The sequence below is a fragment of the Cervus canadensis genome, chromosome 1, assembly GCF_019320065.1.
Source record: "Cervus canadensis isolate Bull #8, Minnesota chromosome 1, ASM1932006v1, whole genome shotgun sequence".
NCBI classification, from domain to species: domain Eukaryota; kingdom Metazoa; phylum Chordata; class Mammalia; order Artiodactyla; family Cervidae; genus Cervus; species Cervus canadensis.
The window spans coordinates 35,056,607-35,069,324 of NC_057386.1; the positions used below are offsets into that span (position 1 = coordinate 35,056,607).

General features: G+C 52.5%; 1 protein-coding gene across 3 annotated transcripts in view; it reads right to left on the reverse strand.

Annotated features, from left to right (window-relative positions):
- PITPNM3 (PITPNM family member 3) overlaps positions 1–12,718 on the reverse strand; it is a 98,085-nt gene that overhangs the window by 21,671 nt on the left and 63,696 nt on the right. For all 3 annotated transcript variants that reach the window (XM_043477320.1, XM_043477318.1, XM_043477319.1), the window contains 2 exons: positions 3,484–3,560; positions 2,696–2,931 (listed from right to left, as the gene is read on the reverse strand). In XM_043477320.1, the coding sequence (XP_043333255.1) occupies positions 2,696–2,931; positions 3,484–3,560 (313 nt within the window). The remainder of the gene's footprint in view (positions 1–2,695; positions 2,932–3,483; positions 3,561–12,718) is intronic.

Here is a 12,718-nt window from a genome sequence, read left to right on the forward strand (position 1 = left end):
TTCTCTGGGCAAGAATACTGGAGTGGGTTGCCATGCCCTCCTCCAGGGTATCTTCCCCAACCAGGAATCAAACCCACATCTCTTATGTCTCCTACATTGGCAGATGGGTTCTTTACCACTAGCGCCACCTGGTGGCCAAAAGGGGGTGGGACTATGGCATCATGGCAGACTTCCTGGAGGAGGTGGGGTTTGATCCATGACTCAAGGAAGTCTTTAGGGAAGCTAGAAAGAGGAGAGAGGGTGTGCCAAGCATAGGGCTCACACACCAGCCATGAGGCTGCGTGTATGGTATCACATCTGTCTTTCTGGGAAGGGGATCCAGAGCCTTCATGAGCTTTGCAGAAAGGTCTGTGACCCCAGAAAGGACTGAGAGAGCCTGTCCTGCAGCATCCCCCAACAAATTGACTGACTGTCGGCCCCTTCATGGGCTCCCTCACTTCTCTGCCTCCCCCTCTCTGGGCAGCTCAGCTTCATCTGGGACCAGCTCCCAGTAGCCTGTGCCTGCCTGCACCCTCACCCATCCTACCTCTGACCCCAGGGGCATCAGGCCCAGTTGGCTCAGAGGTTCAGCAGAGGGGGCAACTGTACACCCCCTCCCTAGAGCCTGCCCTTCTCCCAGAGTTCAAGCTCAGGCTGACCAAGGACCCAACACTGAACCCAACAGGAATCTGATAGAAATTGCGGAAGGTGACAGGGTGCAGGGCACCCTGGGCAGGTGACAAAGATCTCCTGCTGCACAAGACCAGACTAACAGCCATTCCTTATCTCCAAAAAAACACAAATTAGAGGAAACAGCCCTCAATTGCAGCCGGAGAGATTTTAATTATCTGAGAAAGAGCTCCCTCCTAGCAGTGATTAGGGCTGATTGATGGCCCAGGCAAGATGCTGCCTGGGGGAGCGCTGGGCTCCCACTTGCTGGCCCCTCCAGTGTTCACGGGCCATTTGTCTTCCTGGAGATCAGGCCTGGGCTGGGTGACCCAGCTCTGGAGGTCAGATGTCCTGGGGGCGAGGGGGTTGCTGGGGGACTGAGATTGATTGTGAAGGAACACAATTAACTCCGACTGTTGGAGTGTGACAGACAGAGCCTTCATTCAGCCCAGCTTCCCAAACTTGCTGCAGAGCCAAAGCCCAGAGGGAATCAGGATACAGATTCCAGGGCTCCTCCCCTCTGGATTCTGACGCCCCAAGGGGAGGCCTACCGCCTAGCAGTTTAACAAAAATCACACCCGGGATCTGGGCCATTAACCACGTTGGGGAAATACTGTTTCCTTCCTGAGCTAATCTCCTTCCTTGCAACTCTGATAGAGATCTGACCAGCCCGTGCTCTGGGAACACAGATGACTCTAGAAGCAGAGGAGACTTTCCTTTCTCCCTCAGAGGGGACGTGTGAGACCCCTGCACATCCTCCCCGTGCTCCCACCCCAACCAGCGGAGCTGAGCCCCTCTCCTTTGCCCCTGCTCCACCCCCCAGGGAGTTGACACCAGGCTGCAGGGTCCCTTTCTACCCTCCCCAAGAGGGCTCCTCTTCGCAGAGGCTGTGAAAGGGGGTAAAGCCCAGGAAAGCGGCACACTGGCCTCCCTCTCACCGCACTACAGAAAGTTCCCAGCTCCAATCCCAGCCATCCACCACCCGTCCTACCTCTGTCCCCAGGGGCATCAGGGACACATTAGACACTGCTCTGTAGGTGCATCCAGGGCTCCCAACTGGCTGCAGGCACCCCCTTCAACAGGGAGGGCATCTGGGGAGCACTGGGCTCCCGGATCAATGGACAGAATCTCCCACAGGGCCCCAGGTCCTGCGGGCCCCCGGTTTCTCCGTCTGTCCTGCAGAGGTTCCAGGGCAGGTTTGGGTGAGGAGCCAAGGCCCTGAGAGCACACTGCCTCACTCCCAGCCAGCGGGGTTCCCTTCTCCCGCCCCGGCCCACTGTCCACCGATGGACAGTGCTCCAATGAGGATGGTGACGTGAGCCACAGCCAATCCCTGAGGCCTACCGAGTGCTTCACACATACTAGCACCGAATCCTCACAAAAACTCTGAGACATGGTGGATATACCATGATCATCCCCACTTTACAGATGAGGAAACAGACAGGGAGAGGTTAAACAACTTCCTGCCCTTCCCACCCTACCCCCAACCCTGGTTACACGGCTCGAACTCAAGCTCAGGATGACTGAAGAGCCCACGCCCCTCACCAGGTTACACTACTCTCAAAGCACGCCCAAAAACCACCTCCTCCAGGAAGCCTCCCTGGCCTTCTCTCTGAGTGTCCACAATGCCATGTGCCACCTCTATCAGGGCACACACCTCTACTGGCTCTGACTGCGTGTCTGCCTGGCTTTGACTCCTGGGTCCCTGGGCTGCGTAACCCTGGAGGAAACTGCTTAACCTCTCAATGCCTCAGCTTCATTATCCGGGCCAACAAGACCAGGGCATGCTGAGCACAGCAAGGGAGTCTGAGCTATCTATCACAGGGCACCAGCACCACCCAGCCCTGGGCGGAGGAGGGTTCGGTGCGTGTTAATCTCTTTAGACTCCTGCTGACCACTTCCCTCCGGCGATGCTCATGGTCAGTCAGGATCTGACACCCCAGGGAGGCCTTGGCAGGCACCCACCTGCCCATGTGGCAGGGGCAGCCCCTCTGCTTAGGCAACCCCAACCAATCCAGCCAGCCAAAAGAAGCAGAAAGGAACTCACTTGGAGACAAGCGAGAAAGCCTCGGAGCAGATGGCAGGACAGGGGACGAATTTGACGAGGATGTGGCCCAAGGCCGCGGGGAAGTGGGCGCGCGTGACCTTCTCCAGCACGGAGCTGAAGGTGTGGATGTCAGCCACCTTGCAGGATGGGTCCCCCGAGCCCGTGTCCAGGACATTCCCCCCGTGAAGCACCAGCAGGAGGACGTGCGTCTTGCAGGAGCGCTGCGGGCAGCCTTCCTGAGGGGGACATCAGTCAGGATAGAGAGAGAGACAGGCAGTGGGGTGGGGTGGGCGGGGAAGGCAGGGGGCATGCAGAGAATCACACACACACAGGGGACTCTGATGGCACCTCCTGTGCGTTCAGAGTGCTGCCAGGAGGGCAAGCCCCTCCGTGTCAGTGTGGGATGAGTCCCAAAAGACTCTTCCTATTTGTACAGGGGCTGGAAGCCCAAAGGACCGTGTGTGTTTGGTCGCTCAAGCATATCTGACTCTTCTGTGACCCCATGGACTGTAGCCCACCAGACTCCTCTGTCCATGGGATTCTCCAGGCAAGAATACTGGCATGGATTGCCATTTCCTTCTCCAGGGGATCTTCCCGACCCAGAGATCGAAACCCTGTCTCCTGCATTGGCAGGTGGCTTCTTTACCAGGGAAGCCCAGAGAGGGACAGAGGCCAGCACCAGGTCACACAGAAAGTCCAGTGAGGAGCTGGGGTGGCCTGTCTACCGGCTAGGGACTCTTCCCAACTTGTTGACCCCAGAGGCGGCCCAGACAGCCCCAGAAACCCACCTCATTGTCTTCATGGATCTCGATGCTTCCTTGGGCTGGGAACCTCTGTCTTCTCAAGGAAACCCGGTACAATTCTCCTGTAGGGCAAGGAATGGAGGACTCAGCATCTCCAGGCCTCCCTCACAGAGACTGGACACTTCCTGGGCCCTGGCTGGCCCATGGCCTGGGCTCCCAGGAGAACTGGAATGATAGCATCTGGAGCTTAGAAGGGCCACGCTGCCCAGCCCCCCACCTCCTACATCAACACAACCTAAAACCTTTCTCCTCCTCGGGAAAGGGAGGCCAGCAGTGAGGCCGGACATGAGGTCCCTGAGGCCAGGAGGGGTGTCCCAGAAGGGAACTCTCCTGCTCTTTCTTCCTCCCCAGTAACTTCAGCAGCAGGATAAGTGTCATCTCGTGATTCCCAGATATGGATGGAAACTTGAGCCAAGCATTCTCTGAAAAATAACTAGAAGAGCTGGATAAACTATTTTTTAAAGATCTGCTTGAAGCCTTCAAAGTGACTGCAAAGCCTTAAATGATGGGACCCCGGTGCTGGGGAGGTGGAGCCTCCAAGAGGCAAAGCCAGCATCTGGAACCATGCATGCTGTCACTCACGAGCTTTGGGGCCAACCACTGCCAGGAATTTTCCTTGCTTCTCTCAGCGGCCACCTCCTCCTCCAGGAAGCACTTCTGAGCATCCCGCCCTGCCTGAGCTCCTGTTCTTCTACATACGTGCAGGACTCCGGACACGACAGCTGTGGACCAAGTCTGGCCCACCGTCTGTTTTTGTAAATAAAGTTTTATTGGGGCACAGCCGGCTCTTTCATTTACGTGTTGTCTGTGGCTGCCTGTGCCACAGTGACAGAGTTAACTGGTCATCACAGAGTCCTTACAGCCAGCAAAGGACTATCTGACCCCTTACAGAACAGTTTGTCTGATCTAACACCCACATTTCTGAAAGCCACTGCACTGGACTCTCAGGTGGCGAGAGGCCTTTAATACATCCAATGGCTCCCTCACAGCCCATCCAGTGATGCCAGCCACAGAGAAATCCTCACCGCCTCTCCTTTCTCCCCATGAGAAGGGTACTGTTTCCTCTGTGTGGCTGAACCACACGGTTGGACTGTGAGCCACTTGTTTGCCTCCAATGACTGGGAACTCACTCACCACTAAAGCAGCAGGTCCTAGACAGGATGGCCCTCTCTCCTTACCACTCCGCCCCCTACCCCCTATCGCGAGCCCGCAGCACCCACTAGGAGTCACATCTGGGGAGCAGCCTTCCCAGGGGCTTTGCAGGCAACCCTGTGGTGAGTGGGGGTGAGAGCCCTGGCCAACACGTTTCTGAGTCAACATCTCAGCTGCTTCTGGCCCCAGGGGAGGGCGCGTCTGCAAAGAATTCCAAGTGAGAAGCTTTGCTCAGCCGGGAAGTGCATTTCTGAAATATTGTGTCCTCTCGGACACAACTCTGATCTAAGGGTAACTGCTTTATGAGCTTGGAGCTTCTGCCCACACAGACAGGAAATTGTTTCCCCGATGATGGAGGGGGTTGCCTTGAAGGAGGAAGAAAAAAAACTTGTTTTGAGGCTGGACTCTGCCCGGCGCTTACTCAGGCTCCTTCAGTGGCTCAGGCTCTTCTGCCTTATTTCTAACATCCTGTAGACCTTGCCCTGGGCTTGGCTAAAAGAGGCCTGCACCCCGTCTTTAGGATAGGATCATAATAAAAGACATCAGTAAAGGACGCATTTTTATTGAGCACATATTATGTCCCAGGCATTATGAGCTTTACAGGTACCATCTCATATAGCCCCCACAGTTAGCCTCTGAGCTGTGGGCCACTTCTTATTAGCCCCATTGTACAGATGAGAAGACTGAGGCTCCAACAACCAAGGTCACTTGCCCCAAACCACACACTTATTAAGACTGAGCGAGCTGCCCCACACTTAGTGGAAGACAATGTTTGACAAAGTGGTTCCTCTCCCATCCCCCTGAACTCCACAGCTTCCCAATGAGGCAGTTATGACAATCTCCTTTCTGCAGGAGAAAAAAACAGGAGCACAAAATGTTAAGTGACACCTTGAAGACCAAAGTCCCCAAGACCTCTTCCCACTGCACTTGAAACTGTCTGCATTATTGTAAAGTAATTAGCCTCCAACTAATAAAAATAAGTGGAAAAAAAAAGTCTGCTTGTGGGAAACCCCAAGAAAGGACATGGGCTGTCACTTCCCCAGAATGAAGGGACCATGTTTCATAGTGCATGCATCCTCGTGCATGCGGCTCTGGGGCAGGTGGACCAGGAGGAACTGGGAGCTGGGCAGAGCTGAGGTCATGGGCAGGAAGCCTGGAAAACCCCTCACTTCTGGGGCTGGGAGAGACCTAGTTGGGACCATGGACTTTGGAGCCAGAATGCCTAAATACAAATGTAGGCTCTTTTTTTTTTTTTTTTTCCCAATTTATTTATTTGCTTGGCTGCACCAGATCTTTGATGCAGCACACAGGCTTCTCTTATGAAACGTGGGCTCTAGAGCTCACAGGTTCAATAGTTGTGGCACTCGGGCTAAGTTGCCCCACAGTACATGGGATCTGGGTTCCCTGACCAGCGACTGAACCCATGTGCCCTTCATTGGAAGGTGGATTCTTAACCATTGGACCACAAGGGAAGTCCCCAGCTCTGGTAAGAGATGGTAGGCTCTTACCATCTGTGAGTTCTGTGCCTCAGTTTCCTCATCTGGAATATGGGCATAATAATAGAAGCTACCTTATAGAGTGGATGATGAGGATAAAGGAACCCATATATACAAAGTGCTTAGGACAGGGCCTGGAACGTGGTACGTGCTATATAAGTGTTAGTAGCTGTTTATTATTATTACTGTGATCCAGAGTGCATCAGGGTGGGTGGGGGGCGGGGCACAGGGCCAGGGCCACAGCTGACACAATGGGGCCAGAAGCTGATGGGGACATCACCGCCTCCACGCTCCTGCCCTGCCCCCAAGTCCCTCCCTGAGACCTGGCAGGCTCCCCAGTCTCACTGGGCTGGATGCCTGCTTGCAGTGTGATTATAGAATTAAATACTGTGATTGCCACAAATTATCATAGCGAGGCTATAAATAAGTTGCAGGGAAGACATGAGGGTCCTGCCATCTCCTGGGCACCATGCCCTCTGTTAGGTGGGGACCGCATCCTGTACCCTCGCTGATTACACAGACCAGAGCACCTGCATCCTTGATCTTCCTGTGGTCAGCTCCCTTGGGGCCCACATGATGCTCTGGGCATCAAATCTATGCTGAGCCCTGGACGCAAACAATGCTGAGGCAGTTCCTGGCTCAGAGGAGACAAGAGACCAGCAGGGTTGCCCTCACCATCCCTCACCCCTTCTCTAGCTGAGGGGAAGAGTCTGACCCCCCAGGCTGTTTGAAGACGGAGACTTGCTTCCTTTTAGTGCACAAAAGTCAGAGATGCTTTGCTCTAGGAGAGGGGAGGAGGGGAAACTTTGCCTGCCAGATCGGGATTCTGGCCCCTTGAGAGCTGACTAACCGGAGCAGGGTTTCCCCATCTCTAGTCTTAGAAGAGGCCTCTGCAGACAAGCTGAAAGGTAGTCTAGTACCCATCTGCTGGTATCTTGCCCACAAGGGTTCTGCTCCTCTGAGAACCAGACATTCCTACCACAGTGATTGAGGTCACTGGCTCTGAATCACCCAAAGACACAGCTGTCACTCTTCCACACCTTTGCTCATCCTAAGCCCTCTGTCTGGTAAGGCCTTCCTCCTCTGCAGACCAGCAAACTCCTACCTAACTTTCAAGACCCCACTCAATTGTCACCACCTCTGGAAAGCTTTCTGAGATCTACTCAGAGATGGTTATCTCACAGTGTGCCTGGTGGGGCCTGGCTTGTTGCTGTGAGATTACTTGTCTATTTCCTCATCAGACTATGGACCACTGGAGGGCACGGCTTATCAGTGGTCAGGACCTAGCATGGCATTTTTGTGAAAACTTACTGCGAGTGAAGATCCCAGGGTGCACATGACCTAGGAGACATCTCTATGCCATCAGCCCCCTAGGAGAAATCAGGATCAAGGGAGCATCATCCACTGGGAGGTTCGTTCCGTGGAAGTCTCCAGAGGAGTGCTATCAGGGAACCTCTGGGAATTCTAGAGCAGTCTGGCCTGGGCCTTATCACTCTGCCCCTAGTGGCTGCCCCAGAGCCACTGGTGACAACAGCTGGCAGCAGGGGTTCCTGGGTGTTGGGAAGCCACATGCCAGGGGCCCCAGGACCTCATTGTCAGGCTGCCTGTTTCTTCCCACTTCCTGTTCATTTCTGTTTGCAAGGCCTTACTCAGGCTGGGTCCCTGCCGCGCCCAGATTTGGGGCGGGGTGAGCCCACAGCTGTTTTTGTGACGATGTTTTGTGATGAGCTCTGAGGCAAGCCAGCTACTGCTAAGCCTATGCTCGGCGCCCTTGCCAGCGCTGGCACCCGGACCAGTGGCCCACCCAGCTCACCATGGCTCCTCCTGCCGGTTGAAGAATAGAGGCTATTTTTGCTTAATCACAACCTTGGAAAGGCACGAATCGTGATCATCCCTTCTAATTACCAATGTGCCGCACTGCTCTCGAGACAAAAGCCAAGGTCATCACCCACGCGCTCGGCACCCTAAGCAGAGCGTCACCCGGGTTGGCCGAAGAGTCCGTCTCCATCTCCCCACCCGCCAGTGGGGACCCACAAGGAGTAGATGCTGGCAGTGCCCTCAGGCTAAAGCTGACCACTGAATTTTACCCTCCTTCTACCAGCCCTGACAGTCGCCCTCTCTCTCTCTTAAGTCACCCCCCAGGGTCAACTGAACAGAACTAGGCCCAGCTTGAGACCACATGGCAAGTTCTGAGACATGCCTGCAAAAATATCTAATCCTTTAGAGCATGTTGAAGCACACGCATGGGCAAACACACACACACACACACGTTTTTCTGGATGAGCCCAGTGGCTTGGCTGTCCCACTCTGATGTGGGAGACAGGAGCTAGGTCTAGAAATGTCTGGGAATATCTAGAGCTTCATTCAGCAGCAAGCAAGGGGTTCAAACTGCAGCCACCCTCCTCCCTGGTGCCCCAGTCTTGGGCTTTATGCAAAATAGCAATCTAGGTGGAGGGGTGGGATGAAGGGTTAGAGGCCTGATAGTGGAAGAAAACACAGAATGTTTATAAGTGGTTTTCTCTGGATGGTGGGACAATGTGTGATTTTTTTTAACTTTCTACTTTTCTCTGTTTTCCAATTTTCCTCTAGCAAACTCGTTTCTTTTAGTTTAATACTATTTATGAATACATCAAATGAATGCAGTACAAGTATGTGTCATATTTACAATAAGGACATTTTCAACACGCTATCATACAGCTCCTGATTCTACTAAATGCAAATACTACAGACAAAACAAAATGAAGTGCTCTGCCCTCTGGGAGCCAAGAGCAGATGAGGGAACGCAAAAAGGAAAAGAAATGTTATGGAAGGAAGGAACAAATGGGAAAGCCGATGAGTGAGTCACCATCCTGCATTTGAATTAAAAATTCAACTTGATATCACTTGCCAGTTCCTCTTCCACTGGTTATTGCCCAAACCTGTGTCAGGGCTGAAAGTACCAAGATGAATCAGATATACAGCAGGTGACTTCGAGGATCTTTAGTACTTGAGGGTCACATGATCAAGGCCAGGTCACACAACAAAGATCTATGTCATGTGACCAAGCCCAGTCTCGTGACCAAAGGCTGCAAACAGTTTGAGCGAGGGTAATGGGACCCCCTAAAGGTAGTCAGCCTCTGAGGTTGCACACACTAGAGACTTTGGAATGAGGAGGGGTCATCCCTGTTTTGTCTCTGCAGCTCAGGCCACTTTGAGGACATGTTTGGAGCCCAATAACTGGGAAGGAAAGTTAAGGAATGAAGCCCAGCCTGGGGAAGAACAGGCTTCATAGGACACAGTGGCTGCCTGCAATCCCAGCTGAGCTGTGTTTGGGTCATGGAAGCAAAGGTGTGGGATGAATGGGGGTGGGGATAGTTTTTGGAAAGTTCCAAATCAGCACAACTAAGGACATGTTTAACAGTTCAAGAGTGACCCAAAGGCAGGACGCTGCCTGCCCTTCAGGAGGTTGTACAAGTAAGAGTGTAAGTGGTCACTCAGCAGGGGTGCTGATAAGGACTGTTCATCCAGGAGTGGGGGATCTAGAGGTCAGGGCCCCTCCTGTGACTTCTCAACCCTTTCAGGGTCAGAAGCCCCATCAAGTCAGCATGGATTCAACTGGAGAATGAGGCCAAACCTCCAGGGATACTGGTCTCCACCAAGGCCTGACCCTCTCTAGGGTCTGGGTCCCAGATCCTAAATCTTGAAAACACACTTTTGGCCACAGCAAGGGAGCTTGAGGATAGCTCTGAGGAGCCGCTCCCCTGGGGGAAACCAGTGTGGCCATCTTGAATCGGGCCCAGGGAAGGTTGCAGACATACAACCTAAGAGCCCTTCCTGCCACTACACAGCAATGCTAGAAGAGCTTGGCATCTTCTCTCCTGGGGACTCTCCTACAATAAACACGGTCTTCCTCAAATGTGTCTTAAGTTTCTAGTCCTCATTCAGGCAAACGTCACATTCATCCTGAGGTGTTCTGCCCATTTTACAGATGAGAAAACTGAGGTTTGGAGAGGTTAAGTGAAAGGGTGCGGATATAAACTCAGGTCACCCAGCAAAGGCTCTTTCATCCTCCTGAAGCATCACCCCCAAAGGAGAGGGTAAGAAAGGGGTGTTCTTGTCAGTCTTTTAAATGCCTCCACATGGACTTCCCTGCTTGGTGCAGTGGATAGGAATTTGCCTGCCAATGAGGCGGACACAGGTACGATCCCTGATCCAGGAAGATTCCGTATGCTGCTGAGCAATTAAGCCTGAAAGCCACAATTACTGAGCCAGTGCTCTAGAGCCCAAGCCTAATGACAAGAGAAGCCACCATAATGAGACGCCTGTGCAACGCAATGAAGAATAGCCCTGGGACTTCCCTGCTGACCCAGGGAAGACTCCATGCTCCCAATGCAGAGAGCCCGAGTTTGATCCCTGGTCAGGGGACTAGATCCCACATGTCACAACTAAAACTGGAACAGCCAAATAAATAAATAAAAGAAGAGCCCTTGCTCGCCACTACTAGAGAAAGCTCACATGCAGCAAAAAAGACCCAGCACAATCAAAAATAAAATAAATAAATAAAATGCTTGAATGCCTACACACCACAGTATGCCTGCAGAGCAACCCCTGGCAGGGAGGAAAAGAGGAGCGAGGCTGTGATCAGGAGCGGAATCCTGCCTGAACTTTTGGGTCCTACTCTCTAGCGGACCCCTGTCAAGCCAGCAAAGGAACCCAACAGCACACTCCCCCACGGTAATCCCTTCATACAGAGTGAAGTCAGAAAAATACCATTCATTAATGCCTATATGTGGAGTCTAGAAAAATGGTGCGTATGAGATTATTTACAAAACAGAAATAGAGACACAGAAGTAGAGAGCAAATGTATGGACATGAAGGAGGGAAAGAAAGGGGTGGGATGAATTGTGAGGTTGGGATTGACATATACATACTATTGGTGCACGCACGCGTGTTCAGTCGCTTCCGTGGCGTCTGACTCTTTGCGATGCTATGGACTATAGCCCACCAGGCTCCTCTGTCCATGGGATTCTCCATGCAAAAACACTGGAGTGGGTAGCCATGCACTCCTCCAAGGGATCATCTTCCTGACCCAGCGATCGAAACCACATTCCTTGCGACTCCCGCATTGCAGGCAGATTCTTTACCACTGAGCCACGGGGGAAGCCCCACACACTACTGGTCTATGTATAAAACAGATAACTAATGAGAGGCAACTGCATAGCTCAGGGACCTCTCTACTCAGTTCTCTGCCATGATCTACATGGGAAGGAAATCCAAAAGAGAAGGGATAGATGTACACGTGTAGCTGATTCACTTGGTTGTGCAACAGAAACTAACAACTCATTGCTGGTGAAATCGAAAACCAGTTCAACCTCTGTGGAGGTCAGTGCAGCAAGGTCATCATTCCAGACACAGAATGCCCTAGACCCAGCAATTCCAAGTCCATGTGCAAGATGACGTGGGTACAACACTAACCATCATCACAGTCTTTATGGTATGGACAAGAGACAGAAAGCAACCTCTGTGGGAATTCCCTGATGGTCCAGTAGGTTAGGGCTCCACACTTCCATGGCAGGGGGCATGAGTTCGATCCCTGATCGGGAAACTAAGATCACAGAAGCCACGTAGCTCAGCCAAAAAAAAAAAAGAAGAAAAAAGAAAAAAAGGAAAGCAACCTATGTGCCCACCAACAGGGGCCCGGTTCAATAAAGCAGGCCACAGTGAAACTAAGAAGGATGCTCCCTCGATGTATTCAATAGTCAAATACTCCCGATACGTTATCGTCTGAGAAAAGTAAGGTGCAGAGTGGAAGGCACCGGATGCTACCATCTGTGTGGGGTATATATAAAGCTATATGTAAATGAATATTCATGGAGATGCTCGTGTTTGCAGAGAATATCTCTGGAATGTTCTAGAAGAACGTAGTCACAATCGTGGCTTCTGGAAAGAGGGAGACACTCTCGTTACCTTTGTTCCTTTAGAATTTTACATTTTATACCATGTCTGTGTGCTATCTACTCTAGAGACAGATTGAAAATAAGAATTCTTTTCAAAGGGCACAGAGCAGGGTGTTTTGGGTTTTTGTTTTTTTTTTTTTTGCTTTTTTTCTGAGATACCAATTTGTGTGTTCTCCCCACTCCAGCTTCTTTGCCTCTGGGGAGCTTTGTGGCAGAGCTTCCCAGCTCTTGTTTCCAAAAGCCCTTTTGTTCTCAGGAGAAAGGGATTTGAGGAGACAGAGGTTCCTGGAGACTAAAAAGAGATCACCACCCCCTGCCCCAGGCTGAGGGGAGAAGGCAGACCTAGCAGGTGTGCCCACCCAACTTGGGGGGCTGTTGCAAGTCCAGGAAGATAGAGAATGATCTGAGGGGGTCTGACGACCCTGTGCCACAAGGAGCCTGGCCCCTAAGCCAGGAGCCACAGATCAGGACAGAAGGGGCTGGGGCTTGGAGCCCCACAGAGGCCATGAGTGTGGACAGAGAGCTCCAGCACACACATGTGTACCCACACGCTGTTCCCCTGCCAGGGCGGTGGGGAAGAGCCCTGGGGGCCTTGGAACCAGGGCAGGAAGAGGAGGAAAAGGGAAACCCCTGGAA